Source organism: Callorhinchus milii, unplaced genomic scaffold, assembly GCF_018977255.1.
Source record: "Callorhinchus milii isolate IMCB2004 unplaced genomic scaffold, IMCB_Cmil_1.0 Scaffold8, whole genome shotgun sequence".
In the NCBI taxonomy this organism is placed as follows: Eukaryota; Metazoa; Chordata; class Chondrichthyes; order Chimaeriformes; family Callorhinchidae; genus Callorhinchus; species Callorhinchus milii.
Genome location: NW_024704749.1, coordinates 2,391,319 through 2,408,825, shown reverse-complemented (window position 1 = coordinate 2,408,825; position 17,507 = coordinate 2,391,319). Strand labels below are relative to the sequence as shown.

At 43.7% G+C, this 17,507-nt stretch overlaps 1 protein-coding gene across 1 annotated transcript in view; it reads left to right on the top strand.

Annotated features, from left to right (window-relative positions):
- The window catches only part of ppil2 (peptidylprolyl isomerase (cyclophilin)-like 2), a 121,051-nt gene extending 103,799 nt beyond the window's left edge, over positions 1-17,252 (top strand). Inside the window, exons 17-20 of the mRNA XM_007908613.2 lie at positions 8,845-8,917; positions 11,326-11,388; positions 12,530-12,663; positions 13,532-17,252. Coding sequence (XP_007906804.1) covers positions 8,845-8,917; positions 11,326-11,388; positions 12,530-12,663; positions 13,532-13,661 — 400 coding nt within the window. The 3' untranslated portion in view covers positions 13,662-17,252. The remainder of the gene's footprint in view (positions 1-8,844; positions 8,918-11,325; positions 11,389-12,529; positions 12,664-13,531) is intronic.
- The last annotated feature ends 255 nt before the right edge of the window (positions 17,253-17,507 follow it).

Here is a 17,507-nt window from a genome sequence, read left to right as displayed (position 1 = left end):
TCTGTTTCAGCCCACTTGGCTGGGAAAGTGCAGTTATAGTGCTACAGCTCTGCAAAGAAGCAGGCATACATTTGTGTGGAACCCTTTCAGATGTCATTAACCTAAGCATTCTGTTTTTAAAAAAAAGCCTCACCGAAAAACAATATTTCCATAAATAACCTAAACAGTATCATGAGCATATTGCAAGGAAAGATGATGTGTGTTTGCATGAAAATAGATTGAGTGTCAGCCTGATGCAGTGGTGGCACTCTCCCCTCTGAGGAAGGTTGAAGCCCCACATCTGGACTTGGAATCATATAATCTAAGATGACTCTCCAATGCAGAACCGAGGGTCTGTTGCATTGTCGGATGTGCCATCCTTCAAATGAGACCTTCGTGGAGTCCTGTAGCTCAGTGGTTAGAGCACTCGCTTTGCAAGTGAGAGACCTGAGTTCAATTCCAGGCAGAGGGCGAAACCTTGGGCAAGTTTCCTTACTCCACACAGAGCCTAATAATAATCCCTCCAAAACCAAAAACAATAATAAAATTGGTCATTTTCAATCTACGACTGTTTGTGGGACATTGCTGTGCGCAATTAGCTGCCGCGTTTGCCCACAAATATACAGTCAATTCACTTTACAGTGTGTTCTGTAAAGCGCTTTGGGACGTCCTCCCGATGTGAAAAGCGCTATATCAAATGCAAGGATTATTATTATTATTATAAACCGAGGTCCTGTCTGCCTGTCCAGGTGGACGTTACAAAGATCCCACGACACTATTCAAAAAGAGACAGGAGGTTCTCTCTCCTGATGTCCTGGCTAACAATCCCCCAAATTATATTGGCCACTCACTCCATGGCTGTTTGTGGGCCATTGCTGTGCGCAACTGGCTACTACATTTTGATCACATACAAAAAAAAACAATCAATTCACTTTACAATGTATCCTGTGAAGCGTTTTGAGACAACTTGACGACATGATAAGGCGCAATATCAAATGCAAGGATCGTTTTTAACAAGTGGCACAATCATTTGGAGAGTTAACAACAACAAAATTATATTTGTATAACGCCTTTCACATCAGTCTTGCCCAGTTATGATTTATATGTACGACTGCGGTGTACGTTTGGAGGAGCAGGTGCTGGTGAAGTTCAACATGTTCTGGCCTGGTTGGGCTTGACGTCCCACCAGCTCCTTACGGTTCTGTGTAGGAGTCATTGGATGAGGGAGTTCATTCTCGGAAGACTCTCTCCATTTGCCAGAGAGCCAAAGATTACAGTTCTCTTATTTCGGAGAAGCTGGCTTCAATTTTATCTCCACTTATGAAATGCATATTTCACATGACTTTTCTAATGAATCTTGCACAGTACTTCTGGCCTCTGGGGACCTTGTCATATGTCTCGAAAAAGTGTGGAAGTCTTTGTTCGCCAGGTTAGCTGAAGAGCCCAGACCAGCCTCTTGTTTTACACAGTTGTCCCAGTTGGAAACGGAGTTGGTGTCTGCTCTGAAAATATGATCTCTTTAATCAGTTCTAAATCAGCATCTTCTTTGTCTCTGTGTAATGTGTCTTGGTCTGGAATGTGCCAAGTGTTCTCACTCCATGCTTTCTCGCTATACAATACATTTAATCTGTTCTCACTGATCATTTGCGAGTTGCATATGGTCACCTCAATCTATGTTCACCCAGCGCCCTCTCTCCCATTGTTAATTAAATCTAGCTCTAATTTTGTACATGATATTGCACAAGACCATACACAGCACAGGGACTTTTGCATATGGGACAATGGAGACTGGAGTGTGTGTTGTATGGAAGGCAAGCACACACCCTGGGGTCTGTTTGATACATGGTTAGTGCACAACCTGAAGTTCATTGTGTACAGCAAAACACATTCCTGGGGTTGTTATACACAGGGTGATGCCTAGACCACTGTGTTGTGTAAGGTTAGCATTCAGCCTGATATGTTGGTGTTGTGGGAATATCAAAGAATAATTAAATCCAACTTGAACAACACAATCATTAGGCCAGCTGTGATATCAAGGATTATTTTACTGGTTAGGTCAGGTCAGGCTTCCGTGTATTGGAAATGATCAAATACAGCTGCAAATATCACACCAGAGACTTCACTACAAGGTTAACAGTCCACGGTTTCAAATTCCTTTGTTTTGAGTGTGGAATTCTTGTGTGTGTGTAATTGTGTCCCACGTAGCTTTTGCCCATATTTCTTGTCAGGAAACTAGATATCGTGCCTGCTGTTGCTGAGTAATGATGGTGTTAGATTTGGGTTGGTAACCTATTTCAGTCAGAGAACAGTTAGTTGATGAAGTCTTGTACAAATAACAAACAGTTCTCACTTAAAAACATCTATTGTAGTCTGGAATGACCCGTGCCCTCCATCCAGCTCTGCCGCTCCTCTCCTTATTCCTGGGGCAAGGAGCCTGGGATTGATCCTGTTGTGTCTCCAGGGCAGGATGTGACGTCATCGGTTTGGAACGTATCCATGCTATATTGAGTTAGGCTAAGCCTTTCAATGCTAACAATTGAATATACATACCTCCCAAATTTATGGCCGGTATTCGAGTGTACATTGTGTATTTCCTTCAATAGAATTGCTTTTGCTCGTGCGAAATAAGATCACTACGAAACAATTTAAAGGCTTAACTTTTAAAAAAAAGCAACGGTGAAGTGAGCAAAGGAGCTGTATCGAGAGAATTGCTCCTGTTTCCTCTTCACTCCCCCACAATGTCAGGAACTCTGATCCAGTTTGCTGTTGTTTTTTCTGCACTCGGTAATTAAAGCTGTTTTCAGCACAGCCTATCCAGCTCACTCCTCGTTTTTTTAATTAAAGAAATTATTTATTTAAAAAAGGATTCAAAGGTGATTAACTGACAGGGAGTTCCAGCACCCTCTCCATGAGTCAGTCACCTCACAAATTGTGACGGAGCATTCTCTCTGCAACTAGATCAGTCTGCAGTGAGAAATCAGTGTTGCCAATGATCATGTTATGTGCTGTGTACAGGATTAATGTAAAGTAGCAGCCTTGCCACACTTCTGAAGCAACTGGGTTTGTTTGTGGGTTTTAAGCAGTCAGCCCTGCCAGTTCTAATTAACAAGCCCAGCTCCACCTGCTCTAATTCTATATGCGTGCACACTATTGTTGTCGATGATGATGACAACCACCAATTTTGTTGTAATCAGCTCAACTGTTGCTGTCAAATTAGATAGGTCAGGCTAATGATGTCTGAAACTACAGTGATATGTTGGGGTTTAAAGGGCTGACAAAGCTTATGTGTGTATCATTGCTTTTCTCACCTATTCTGTGCAATGCCTTGCTGTATTTATTTTGCTATCCTCCTCTCTTGCCCCCCTCCCACCAATGTAGATTGGAGATGTTAGCGAACAAAAGGACATGATTGAAATATCCATCTGGGGTAAAAATAACGCTGTCCAGAAGATTGAAATGTGTGACTAGCAAGTTACTTGTCCTGTCGATCAGCAAGTTTGTTCCCTTTGAAATTTCAGATTTAATCCCATTCATTCGAACAGACAGTCCTGAGAGACTGAACCAGGCAGGTCATTTAATGAAGGCAGCTGTTAAACCAGATGAACAATAGAATTTTAAACTGCAGTTCTGAAGGTAGGAAGCTGCAGTTTCCATGTAGCTAATCCGAGGGACACCAGTAATTTGGGGCTTGTAGAAAGTGCTTAATCCCTTCCCCATATTATCTTGCATTTGACTCTTTAAAGTGTCCAAACTGGAAATCCCAAATTAGTATTGATATAAGTTGCTTCCTTCTAATGTCATTTTGGAAGTTTACCTGTTATGAACCGGGAACAGACGCTCACTCAGACCAACTGGATTCTTCCTCCAGATCAGGTTGCTGTTTGCTTGTCCCTGCAGCACTAACCTGTTGGATTGCCAGCACCCAATTTCATTTCAAAGTAACAAGTGCAGGTATTGCACTCGGTCCATTCGTTCAGGACATCTTTCCCACTTCTAGCAGCTCCACAAATCTGCTTCCCAGCCCTGCACATCTACTTTGAAACGCAAGTTGATGGAAGTTACAAAGTTGAAGAGGTGTACTGGTTCTCGTAACTTCACAATGAATTTAAACAGGACCAGAAGTGTGGGATTCAGGCAAGGTCATGGCCTTGCGTCATCCTGGGATTACTTAAAGACATAATCAAGACTTGCGTCAGAGAGATTCCCTTTATCTGTATATTTAGTGTCAAATCAGCTAATCCTGAATCAAAATAGGATTGTGGTAATGAAGTCTGAGTAGCTTCTCTACTAAATCTCATAAATGTAACACTTCTACTCTGTGTTCAGGAGCAGATGAGAGCCTGTGAACTGCAATAACATGCACCACAGTGCAACCTCGCTGCCTTAGATTTATACCTCGGCAGTGACAGAGCTCGTTGGACTGCATTATTTGCATTCAGTATGTGTTTGTGAGGTCACTCAGCACAGCCTGTTACTGAACACCACGCTCCTGAATAGACGTTCACCCTGCTTTATCCGCCGAGGCCTTTTGCTTGGTAGGTGAATGTGACGACCGCTTTACCGCAGAGACAGGCTTGTCCAAATCATTAAAAACCAAATGAGTAATTCAAATCATCCCACTTTGAATTAAGGTTCAGATCTGCCACCTGCTCCGAGTTGCTGTAACGTCAAGGGAGAGATGCTCTCTGTTCTCCATAACTCTTTTCAAAGTACTGTACTTGGGAAATAAAAGATTACAAATAAATTATGAAATGTTTTCTTCTGATACAGAAATGTCATTACTTAAAAGGACTGAGTAAATACAGTCCCAAGATGTCCTTGCTTCAACATACTGCTGAGCCCATTTTATCTGGTCAGTGATTTTATTATGGTGATCACAGAATCCAATCAGTTGTTTGCAAGTTCTGTGAAATCAGCATTTACAAAGCAGTACAATACAAATTTACATTCATATAAACACCTTTCCTGTAAGGATGACATCCCAAGGCATTGACAGTTCTGGCTGGCCATCCGAGCTGGGATGGGAGCCAAGTGGGTGGGGAGAGAAGAGAGATGACTGAAGGCACAAAGAGGAAGGTCTTGAGACTGACCTTGAAAGAGGTGAGGGAGGGGGTGAGTCATGGGGAATCCAGGATGGAGTTCCAGACAGTGGAGGCAGATAGGCTGAAAGCCTGACCACTAATGGCAAGGTGAAGAACAAGAAGTAGGCTGGTGACCACTGAGCGAAGGGTGTGGCTGGCTTCGTACAGTTTGAGGAGATCACAGTAGCAGGGCGGGGCAGAGGGGCAATTTGTCGGCTTGATCAGCCTTCCCAGCTCTGCACTCCACAAGCTGCAGATCATTCAGAACTCTGCAGCTTGTGTCCTCTCCTGCACCATGCTCCATGACCCTATCGCCCCCATCATCTCCGTGAATTTATGACAGTAAGAGGGAACTTAGACCATTTTTCATCTAATATATATATGCTTGGAATTGTTTTCAAATGCCCCCATCAATCTCTTCTAACAACCACCCAGCAAACTGTTTTGAGCCCATCACTATGGTTGTTTGGATCTTCAAGCCAAACTCCTGAGAGTTCCATATTTGTACAGTTTTCATTTGGCCCCTATAGAGTATGCTCTCTCTCTTTCTCTGTTTAGTTAATCCCAGTGTGTTTAAACCCAGCTCGGCAGAAGCCAAGGCTTGGGACCCTATAATGAGCATTGGGGTACGACTGTTGTGTAACCGATTGAAGCTTACTAGTGCAAACACTGGTAAGCTTCCTGCTACTTAACCAGTGAGGACCCCTCTGTTGGGTTTTGGATTGCAGGTCATACAACAACAACAACAACTTGGATTTATATAGCGCCCTCCACGCCGGACGGCGTCTCAGAGTGCTTCACAGAGGAAGGTGACCAAATAATAATAATCATAATCCTTGCATTTGATAAAGCGCTTTTCACGTTGGGAGGACGTCCCAAAACGCTTCACAGAACACACTGTAAAGTGAATTGACTGTATATTTGTGGGGGAAAGCGGCAGCCAATTGCGCACAGCAATGTCCCACAAACAGTCGTAGATTGAAAATGACCAATTTATTATTGTTTTTTGGTTTTGGAGGGATTATTATTAGGCTCTGTGTGGAGTAAGGAAACTTGCCCAAGGTTTCGCCCTCTGCCTGGAATTGAACTCAGGTCTCGCTTGCAAAGCGAGTGCTCTAACCACTGAGCTACAGGACTCCACAAAGGCGTGGCCGAAAAGAAAGGTCTTCAGCAGAGACCTGAAAATAGGAAGAGAGGGAGCTGAGGTGAAGGGAGTGAGGAAGGGAGTTCCAGAGCCTCAGGGCAGAGTGTCTGAAGGCACAGCCGCCGAGGGTGGAGCGGGGGACTCGGGGGATGAGGAGGAGGCCAGACCCGGAGGAACTAAGGCAACGGGTACTGTTTTGAGGAGAGAGGAGGTCAGAGAGGTAGGGGGTTGCAAAGGAGTGCAGGGACTTGAATACAAGGGTGAGGGTCTTGAAATCGTTCCTCTCTGGGATAGGCAGCCAGTGCAGTTTGGCAAGGACTGGGGTGATCGGGGAGCGGAGTTTCGTGCGGGTGAGAATTCGGGCGGCAGAGTTTTGAATGATTTGGATTTTATGGATGGTAGTTGATGGGAGAGCGGCGAGGAAGGTGTTGGAGTAGTCCAGCCGAGAGGTGACAAAGGCATGGACCAGGGTTTCAGCGGCTTTTGGGGAGAGGTATTGGCGGAGACGGGTGATGCGTCACAAGTGGAAGAAAGCGGTGCTGGTGAGGGACCGGATGTGGGGGAGGAAGGATGATTAGGGGTCGAACCTGACTTCTAGGTTGCGTACGGGTTTGGAGAGTTTTAGGGGGAGTTCGGGTAGGTGGAGGAAGTGAGAGCCGTGAGATTTTAGACGTTCACGAGAGCCAAAGAGTATGGCTTTCATCTTGAAGAAGATGGAATACAGAAGCTAAGGAGAAAGAATCCCAGCCCATTAACTGATTTGCTCCTCCAAATCCCCCCTAATGAGCAGAACAGAACTTAGTGGATGGAAATGGAAGATGTGGTTGACAGGGTCACATTTTGTTTTTAAAAGTTGCTCATCAAAAAGCCACTCAGGCAGAAGTAAAGGGTTTTACTGCGACTCCTTGAGAGTGAGTGAACTCCAAACGTAGAGAACCTTGCACGACTGCAGCCTTCTTCAGGTCTCGTTGACCACCCTGCCACGTGAGAACATCCCAGCCTATCAATGCCCTAGCAGGATTGCTGTGGTTTGTTTTTACTTACCCAGAGATTGATGGCTAAGAGACTCAGTAAACCAGTTGTTTCAGGTTTACAGATGAATTTCTTTACACTGCTATACATAGCTGACCGTGAGCTGTACTGTTCAGGGTGCTGACCAGATGCTTATCTTTCTGACCTATGGACTAATAATTATCTGTGTGTTGAGGGAAAAAAATAGATTGCAGTGAAGCTTGTCATGTCAGCAAGCTCAGGATTCAGTCATTTCTTCACGTAGATTTTTGAAAACACAGTGTTTGTATCTTTCTTCAGGTTTAGGTTCAGGTTTAGATGTCACGGATGGTGCATATTGATTTGCTCCTCACTGTGCCACCTTTAAAAAGATTAAAGGCTTGTCATTAAATACTATTCAGTGTTTGTACAGATCTAAGGTTGTGACTCTAAATCCTTCACTTCCTGGAAGAGCAACATTTTCGGTCTTGAGGGAGGGTGACATTTAGTTTGCAGTGGAGTGGTTAGAACATTCCTTGATCAGTCCTTTATTTTTAGTTTATTCGTCACCTTCATCTTTAATTTATATAAATCCTCCTTCAAGGACCATCAACTTTTATCTCTGTACGCAGACAAAAATCTGCATTGTCATAAAGGAGACAGAATATCACAGGAAACATTTTAAAACATACTGTTATAATTTGATGGTTTCCTCAACTAAAAAACAATTTTAAGTTTTTTTTAAATAAGTTTATTTTCCTTAGCAAAATTGCAAACTAAATGTATCTTTCACATTAGAGAGACAGACTGTTGCAGGGACCAGGAATTATGGACTGTAATGTAACTAAAAAATAAACAGACCAATTTCTAATAAAACTTGATGATGTAATGGACTGCCGGTATGGTTCGTATTCTGAATAGCTGAGACCATAGGATCATCTTCTGTGAAATCCTGTATCTTAGTGGTAGAGCGAGCACTCACCTCACAAGCAAGAGGACCTGGGTTCGATTCCTGGAAGGGCGAAACGTTGGGCAAGTTTCCTTGCACCACACGCCTCTGTTTACCTAGCAGTAAGTAGGAACCCGGGTGTTAGTCGATTAGAGGGTAATAATTCCTTAAAAAATAATAATAATAAAATTGGTCACTCAATCCACGACTGTTTGTGGGATACTGCTGTGCACAATTGGTTATCACGTGAATATACAGTCAATTCACTTTACAGTATATTCTGTGAAGGGCTTCGAGTCATCTTAAAGACTTGGTAAGGCACTACATCAAATGCAAGGATGATTATTATTATCTTAATCCAAACCTCTCTCATGATCTTGTGATCTATACTCACTTCTAGCCTAAAATCTGGTGCCCAATGATACGAACATAGAACTCTACAAAGCAGTCGAAGGCCATTTGACTTGTGATATTATTCTTGGTGTTTGCTGTTTTAATAAACCTGCCTGCTCTTCCCATGTACCCTCTATTACCCTTCCTCTATATGTGCCCTAATCAAGTCTGCTGCAATAAGCTCCCTTATCCCCTACTTAAACACATACCCTCTTGCTCGCTAAAGATATTATTTGACAGTGGTGTGACTTGAATGGTAGTGGCATTTTGGCTTGTGGAGTAATGTGATCTCCTTGTTTGAATTTCAGAGTGGTTGGTGGGTTTGAGACGCTGACTGCCATGGAGAATGTAGAGAGTGATCCGAAGACAGATCTGCCACATGTAAGCCTGTTCCTCATAAGTGTATCAAGTATCATTCTTACCATTGCACATCCACTATCAATAGACAACTAGAAGTAAACAAACCATCTCAGAAAGCTACTCTTCAGGTTCATATGCTTGACGTATGGGGTTTCTCAAAACGTTCTACTTCACCTCCGTGCCGGCAAATACCATTCGTATAAACGTTTAACCAAAATGGGAATTGATTCTGAACGCTGGGTGCGTTAAGATTTCCATTTTGAGCTGTCTCTTGCCTCTTCAGCGGTGAGAAAATGCCATAATAAAAATGTTCCAAGCAGGGGGTTCAAATGTTACCCTCACCGGAGCTATATCTCAGCTCCAAGAAAAGCTTTCTTTGTAGCACGTAACAGGAAGTTGAAATGAATTTTTAATTTTGTAACTCAGCTATAAATAGAAATCATTTCAATAGGCTCTAATTTATCATCGTGGATGTGATAAAATGTTTAAGGGGATTGAAAAATTGTATTCAGTGGAGCAGAACAGTTGAGAGAAATCTAAGAAGTGTTCAAAAAAACTAAATGTCTTTGGGAGGGTAAATCATCATGAAGATTATTCCCACGCATTGCTGAATTGAGCAGAATTAATTGATAATTAATAAGTGATGGGGTGCTATATCAAATAAGTATTATTATTTATTATAGAAGGGAACTTGATCTCTAGATCATTACTAGCAGGCTAAAGGAGGAGAGGAGAGAATTATTTTCTTTAAAAGAAGGAAAATTAGTACTGTAGGTGGAATATGTTGCCATGGTGCTTTAGAATGATATAATTCAAAAGGAAATTACATTAGACGATTTAAAAAATAAAAATATGAAACGGATTTCAGAAAAGAACAGGAAAATTAGATCAAAAAATTGGATTAGAAATCATTCCAGCGAGCATGAATTTTGGCCAATCAGCCAAGTTCAGGGCCAAAGCGTGAGGTGGAGGGAGGGAGGCGAAGGGGCCGTGGGATGAAGTTTCAAAGGGTGGGGGCAGAGAGGCTGAAGGCCCAACTGTCGCTAGTGAGGCAGGCCAGGCGGGAGACTTGGATTCGTGGCTGTAGGGAGTCAAGGAGGCAGCACACACGGACCTGAGCGCTCTGGAGGCGAAGGAGGCTTCACAATGGAGAGCGCTCAGCGACAGGTCAGGCTGTCTCGAACAGGTCCTCTCACCATCCTGAAGCTGGTACAGGCTGCACAGCGGAACTCTGAGGCCTGGGACCAAAACTGTTGGAAGATATCACCTGAAGTCACGGTTCATGAAAACAAGCTCATATATCCAGGGCTAGATATTCACTGATTTGTGTGCCGAGAGGTAAGCAGATGCTGCTCAAGCTGTGTAGCTCCAACTGGTGGAAACATCGCTCGATGGGTAGGGTTGTGATGGAGCAGTGGGTAGGGTTGTGATGGAGCTATGGGTGGGGTTGTGATGGAGCTATGGGTAGGGATGTGATGGAGCAGTGGGTAGGGTTGTGATGGAGCAGTGGGTAGGGTTGTGGTGGAGCAGTGGGTAGGGTTGTTTGTGAAAGCTGTGGGTAGGGTTGTGATGGAGCTGTGGGCAGGAGGATGGTGCAAAGCTGTCACATACCTCTTGCTGAGTTGTGCTGCTCACCAGGAAACGGGGGGGAATCCTGGTACCTGCTGTTCGCCAAGTCAAGGCTCAAACTGTGCTTATCAGACCAGCTGGTAACTGTTGACCTTGGGGACAGGGGTGTGCTGTGCAGCGTCTCCTTGGACTAAACTGGCTTCCTGGGTCTGCAGGACTCAAAGGCACTGCTGATTAGCCTGGCTCATCAACAACACTTGTAGGGTTGGACTGGTCACTGAGGGGGAAGGATTTTATAAGCCAAATGCGTATATATGGAACTCTGTCTGGTTTTGTTACTCTTTAGCATGGTAAAGGGTTTCCCTTGGTGTCACCAGGTTGATCAAAAAAAATCCTTCTACACTAAAAATTTCTATGATCATAGAATTATAGAGGATCATGAGAAATTCACAGCGCGGCTCATTAACTGCTAAAGGAAAGTTTTGCCGCAATCGCCACAATTCAGTTAATAAAGAGTAACTTGAAGTTTTTGAGACCCAGTGACGTACTCCCCGACTCCCAGCAGCTCAGCGTGTTACACAGGTGATTGCTTAGACAGCTCAACTTGTCTCTGTCACTCTCTCCCTCAATCCCTCTGCCTTGCCCCCTCCCTCCCCACCTTCAAATCCCACCAAAAGACCTTCCTTTTTGTTTGTACTGACGGTCACCTCCCCCCCTCCCTCTCCCCTTGGCTCGGCGGCAGACTCCGCCACTGTCAACTGCTCCGGGACGCTACCCTGCGTGAAGGGAGCTATGTAAATGTAAGTTGTTGTTGTTCTGTCAGCGCCGCAGTTAATTTCTGACCTCTTCTCTGCCCCCAGGAGGAGATCCGACTTGAGCGGACGTCAGTCTTTGTAGATCCCTTTGAAGAGGCAGACGTTCTGGTAAGCAGTATTGGATTCACATGATCAAAGTTACATTAATAGTACTGCCATTTTATATAGCGCCTTATCACAGCATCGAAACATCTCAAAGTGCTTCACCAGATTTACTGTAGAATGTGATGACTGTGTAATTTGTGGGAGAATGCGGTTGCCAATTTCTGCACAGCATCATCCCACAACAGTCTTGAAGTGAATAACCAATTTTCAGGCAGAACGAAATGTGTATTTTGTTTAAAAAAAACGCATCCAGCGCTGTAACAGAGCATTGCATTCATAACTTCCTGCTGTAATGAAGGAAATTGAACCCTCCAGGTGCGGGGTGTAGCTTACCTTGCTAGCGATGTTGAATCCCACACATTTAGTTTATTCGGGGATGGGAAAAAGTGAGCTGTTCATTTGCTCATTCACCCTGTAATCCTGTATTCATGCAGTCAATGCTAAAAGGTGCAACTAATTTGTCTGCATGACCAACTTTGCAAAAAATTCTGCTAAGACTTCACTGGTCTATGTGTTCCTCTGTTGATGATAGATGGGTGACAATCCTGAGGAATGCGATTCCTCTTTCACTCTGCACCTATGTGTATATAAGAGAACACAAAGCACTGGCTCAGGGAAAAACTATTGGTTCAGAATCAGAGTCCAGATACTAAAAGACTACTATCGCATCAATATCAGGCAGGATTGCGATGCCGGTGTGCTTTATTTGATGTCTGCAGCACAAGTGCAATGCCTCGTAGGGTCAGTATGTTTGCACTGCCTCTTGTCTCTTAATAAAATAATAATAATAATCCTTGCATTTGATATAGCGCTTTTCACATCGGGAGGACGTCCCAAAGCGCTTCACAGAACACACTGTAAAGTGAATTGACTGTATATTTGTGGGCGAACGCGGCAGCCAATTGCGCACAGCAATGTCCCACAAACAGTGGTAGATTGAAAATATTGAAAATATTATTGGTTTTGGAGGGATTATTATTAGGTGTGTGGAGTAAGGAAACTTGCCCAAGGGTTCGCCCTCTGCCCGGAATTGAACTCAGGTCTCTCGGAGTGCTCTAAACACTGAGCTACAGGACTCCACTTGTGGTTGCAATGCGGGCGGGCGTACATGGTTATGCACTGAGATGGTTCTCTGTGTTGTCAGATTGCAGCAGAAAGAGAGAAATTACAAGAAGAGGAAGAAAAGGAGTTGGCAAAATCAAAGCCGATTCAGCCCAAAAACGACGCTCCGAAAACCTACCGGCAAGGGATTGGGAAGTACATCAACATGGCAGCTACGTGAGTAGCATCTTACAGTGCAAAATGACATTTGTAAAGCGCTTTTCACGTTAGAGGGACGTCCCAAGACACTGGACAGATGGGTGAAATTGGGGGGATTGGGGTAAGGGCGCCAAAAGCGCGGTTGATGAGGAGGGTCTTGAAGGAGGCAAGGGAGTGGCCGAATCTGTAAGGAGATCGCTCTCCACCATCAAGGTTTGTGCTGGAAATTGTACGTCAGAGCTGCAGCCTGAGGCTGGCTCCCAAAGGTTTGAGGAGAGGAGTCAGGTAGTTCCCCAATGGTGCCATCACCTTACACTGCCATTTTCAAAACTTCTCAAAGTGATTCACAGGAATTTACTGTAAGGTGTATTTGTAGGTGAATATGGAAAACAATTTGCACAAAGCAACACCTCAAACAGGAATGAAATGAATGACTAGTTTTATGATAATAATAATCCTTGCCTTTGATATAACGCCTTATCACTTCATCGAGACATCTCAAAGTGCTTCACAGGATTTACTGTTAAGTGAATTGACTGTATATTTTGTGGGCGTAACAAATTCTCAATTTACTATACACTTCTCAATACAGAGAGTGACGCAGTCCCCCCCGTCCTCCCCGACACCCTCTGCCCTCACTGTTCATCGTTTTTGATACTCAGTTATTTAATCTACTTGTAAAAAGGTAAAAAGCAAAATGTTTTTACAAAACTGGCTCATACAAATCATCGAATCTACAGGCTCAGTGGCAGGATGGTCTTAACTGATTCCTGCTACACATACAGGTGCGAGTGCAGTTTAGTCCCTGTATATTGTTGTTGATTTGAGGGTGGTGATGTTCTCCCCGTTTGTCTCTAATTTCACATCCTCTCCGTTTCTGTGGTAGTAAGCGACCAGCAGCCAATCAGGACAGCAGCCCCTCCACCAGCAGCAGCGCCAGCAGCAGCGCCAATCCAAATGCCAACGCCAAGAAAATCAAAGGAGCAACTGGTTTTGGCAACTTCAGCTGCTGGTAGAACGTGTCCTAAGGAGCAGCAGCAAGAACAACTGCAGAAACCAGCTCCGCGGCTCGCAGGCCTCTCACAGCAGGGAGTCAGTCGCTTTTTATTCACAAGGAATTTTAAATAAGTGACTTTGCATTTTTCCGCTAAGTTAAAGATCTCTGTTGTGGCGAGGGGAGAGGGGGTCAATTGTATCTGTTAAACGTTAAAGCTTCCATTTCCAGTGTGAAGCACAAGACAGAATTTAACTGCGGTATTTTACTTTCATATTGACCTGAAGGCTCAAGGTTTCTCCCCTAATGGGTTTTCGTCTTGCTTTGTCTTGTGCTGCGGTTGTGTCTGCTCGACTGTGTCGATGAGATCAACCATCATTTCTCATTTTGAAAATACATTTTCCACAGTGGCTTAATTAAACTCCACTGATTCCTGTCTGTGATGATTCATCCCATTGTTTGATGCAGAATCCCATCGAGTTCAAGCTCTCTCGGCAGGAAGGTGCAGAACATTCTCCTGCGTTTGTTCCAGTGAAATAAGTAACTGCACGGTCAGCTCGGGACACGCTCATCCTGAAAACATCTTGTTTGTTGTTACAATCGACTTTGTGGGGAATTTGCAGAGAGCCTGACGTGCCCCAAACACGTCAATCTGTCTCTCGTGAGGTTTGCAACGCAGCCCTAGGTTACTGTAAAAAAACACTGTTGCAGTTGTTTGCTACTAACCAAAGGATTTGAACTCACTAACTGTTGCCCGACTCACTTTAACATGAACCATTTTGTTCGAGTAATTTTATTAACTTGCAAAGCCAGTTAGCCAGGCCTGGAGCCAGGCGCTGGTTAACCCCGGATGTCGGGTAAATCGAAGTAAACGCCCGGCCTCGATTCATGTGTATTCTTACCTGTTTTAAATATGGCGGTTACCCTGGACAAAATGCCGCGCTGGTCTCCACTGGCTGCACTAAGTCGGCCTTTCTGTGTCTCCATTCAGCCACGAGGGGCTCTAGGATGGAGATGGGAGGAGTCGAAGGTTGATTGACATCGGTCTCCAGCCATTCACAAACAGCTGGATTTGGGCTGTCAATCAGTGAGGGAAATTGTGATTGATTGACAGCTGAGATGCTTGTGAGTAGGTGGAGCCCAAACATTCATAAGCAACTCCGAGGCTGTCAGTCACCTCGGAGCCATCGCTAATTGGTCCTCTTCCCGTCCAGTGGGAGGAAGCCACTCCTCTGTTGGGCGGAGAAGTCCTGGACTGTGTTTTGCAGCCAAACGAAAAGGTAACTCTATTTCACTGAATTGTCTGAGAGTATTTTAACTTTAACCGGTTTAGTTAAATTGCTTCAAGTGAAACAATATTATTACGTATTATTATACGGCCCTGACACAGCTCCTCTACTGGGCGGGAAAGGTATTTCAGTTAACCTCGGACACCTCTTAAGTCGGACAAAATGTCCGTTCCTCTTATGCGTCCGGCTTAACTGGCTTCCACCATGTACATAAAAATATATGTTACTGTAATGTGATGGAGTGAAGGCTCATCCACAGCAGCAGCTACTGACCCTTTTGACAAACTGTGGTTTTAGCTGGTTAGACTCCAGCAGTTACTCCAAATCACGCTCTGGGGTCCCCAAGCCTTGGCCGTTGCCAATCCTCGCCTAATACTCTCTGGAATTAGGTAAACAGAATACATCCCTCCAGGGAGCGAGAGAGAGAGAGAGAGAGTGCATTCCATTCAAACAATCTTATCTCTGGGATTTCCAGGTGTAGTTGGGATGCATGGAATCCTCCATTTGGTTTGGATACACTTAAGCAGAGCGACGGGTTTCCGCCTGTGTCAGGCACCTGGTTGACCGAAACACTTTTGACAGGTGAGGAGGCAACGTGAGTTTGCCTAACCAAGCTATCTTGTTGCCATGGTAATGAGCCCTCATGTGCAGTGCCTCGGTCTCTCTCCCGCTGGTCGTTGCTCCCACTCGCTGGTCTCACAATGCTCGCTACAAGATATGGAAACTCCAGCTGTCACCTGACGAGCAGTCACTGCTCAATCATTATGACACAAATGTGTGTACAACATTACTGAGCAGCCTCCGTCAACCAGGACCTTCTGTTATTTGCATTGTTAACAATGTGTGATTATTCTGTTCACTAATCGGAATCTTTGAGGCTCACAATCATTCACTGACCAGAAATACAGCACGGACGGAGACGACTCTGTCAGGCAGTCAACTACTTGATGATTTATTTGAAATTGTAACAGCGGTAGCCTTGCAAACCATTCACGTTTTGTAACGTGCAGGTGTGATTATCTACGGATCAGATCCAGATGTACATTTTTCTCAGTCATTTTGAAAGAACCAAATGGACTTCAAGCTGAAGGTTGACGAGAGCGACTCCATGCTTCGGTCCACAATACTCACATTAGGGATGAGGAGCAGATCTACCTCATCGTGGGAGACATTTGCCTGATGTTGTGTTGAACTATTGTACTTTGAGCTCTTGTTGGGACCTGTGTTAGTTGTAGCCATGAGTCAAACTGATCAATAGATTCATTATTCTAAATATATATCACGGAAAGATCCACATCATCCGAACTGAGATCCCGCTGCGGGATATTGATCTGAATAGTGTAATGGAGATGGTTATTAGAAGACGTCATAAGAACATAAGAATTTGCTCCGCGAAAGAAGACCGAGGTCCATCTATCTCGCCTTCCACCATCCTGGCAGTCACTTGACGTATTGTTAATGTTAATGACATATCACTTGCAAATTAACCCTTTGAATGCCTTTCTTAGGACACCCATTCTGTACGTTCTCACACACTGATGCAAAATCATTTTCGCAGTGAAAGTTGTTCAGAATCATTTTTATTGTTACCCTGAGCTACTAGAATACCAGTCAAAAACATTTAAAGGTAACATTTGAAAAACAGTACTTGCATTTAACCTGTTCCATTACTCCTATTTTTTTTCTACTTTAGGTATAATATTTTTACCCAATGTTTCTGCTGTTAAAACCCATCACTTATGGTTCCTGCTTCCAAAGTCCATTTCAAAAGGTGCGAGAGTATCTCTTCTTAAAAAAAAATTTTCTCAGAATTGTCTCTTTTGCAACCAGTCACAGGTTATTAAAGGATCACAAATTTACATCATTTGCATCATAGAAATTCCCTTCAACCTGGAATTAAAGAATATGTTGAGACAAGAGACCGTGAACATGAAGCATGAAGGAAACTGTTTCACCTTGATGTACATTTAAATTGTTAGCAATCCTACAAGTTGTCAAATGCTCTGATTTTACAATCTGTATCGACTCTGCAGTAAGTAGGATTCGCTTCCAGATAAACCATTTCTTCATTTAGACTCCCATAATAATGAGTTGTTCAAAACAAGGCTGAGGAGTGAAGTGTAAATATATTTGTTTAATTCCTAGATTTAACAGTAATCAGAATGATTTACTTTAGTAACAGGCCTGTTGCTTTCCTGATTGGCCTTGTTTTTGTATTTGACAAAACATGATGTGTCTGAGCTTTGTCTTCTCTCTGATCTATCCGAAGGGCACCTCTGACTAATGCAAGAAGAGGCTTAAATAAAATTTATGATAAAATGAAATTTCCTCTTTGACATTCTTACTGACTAATGGATCTCTTTCATTGCAATGCCTGAATCACTTTACAGACACAGGTTAGAAGGTTACCTTCTGCTTACGCTTGTTTTGATAGAAAGTGATGTTTATTCTGTTTAAAAAAAAGTGACCCCATAGATTTAATATTGAAACCCTTGTCATTCCATTTCACCTGCACAACGCTACAACTATCAATCGGCACCACTTTCCACTGAGTGCGAATTCAGGCCATTAATGTACAT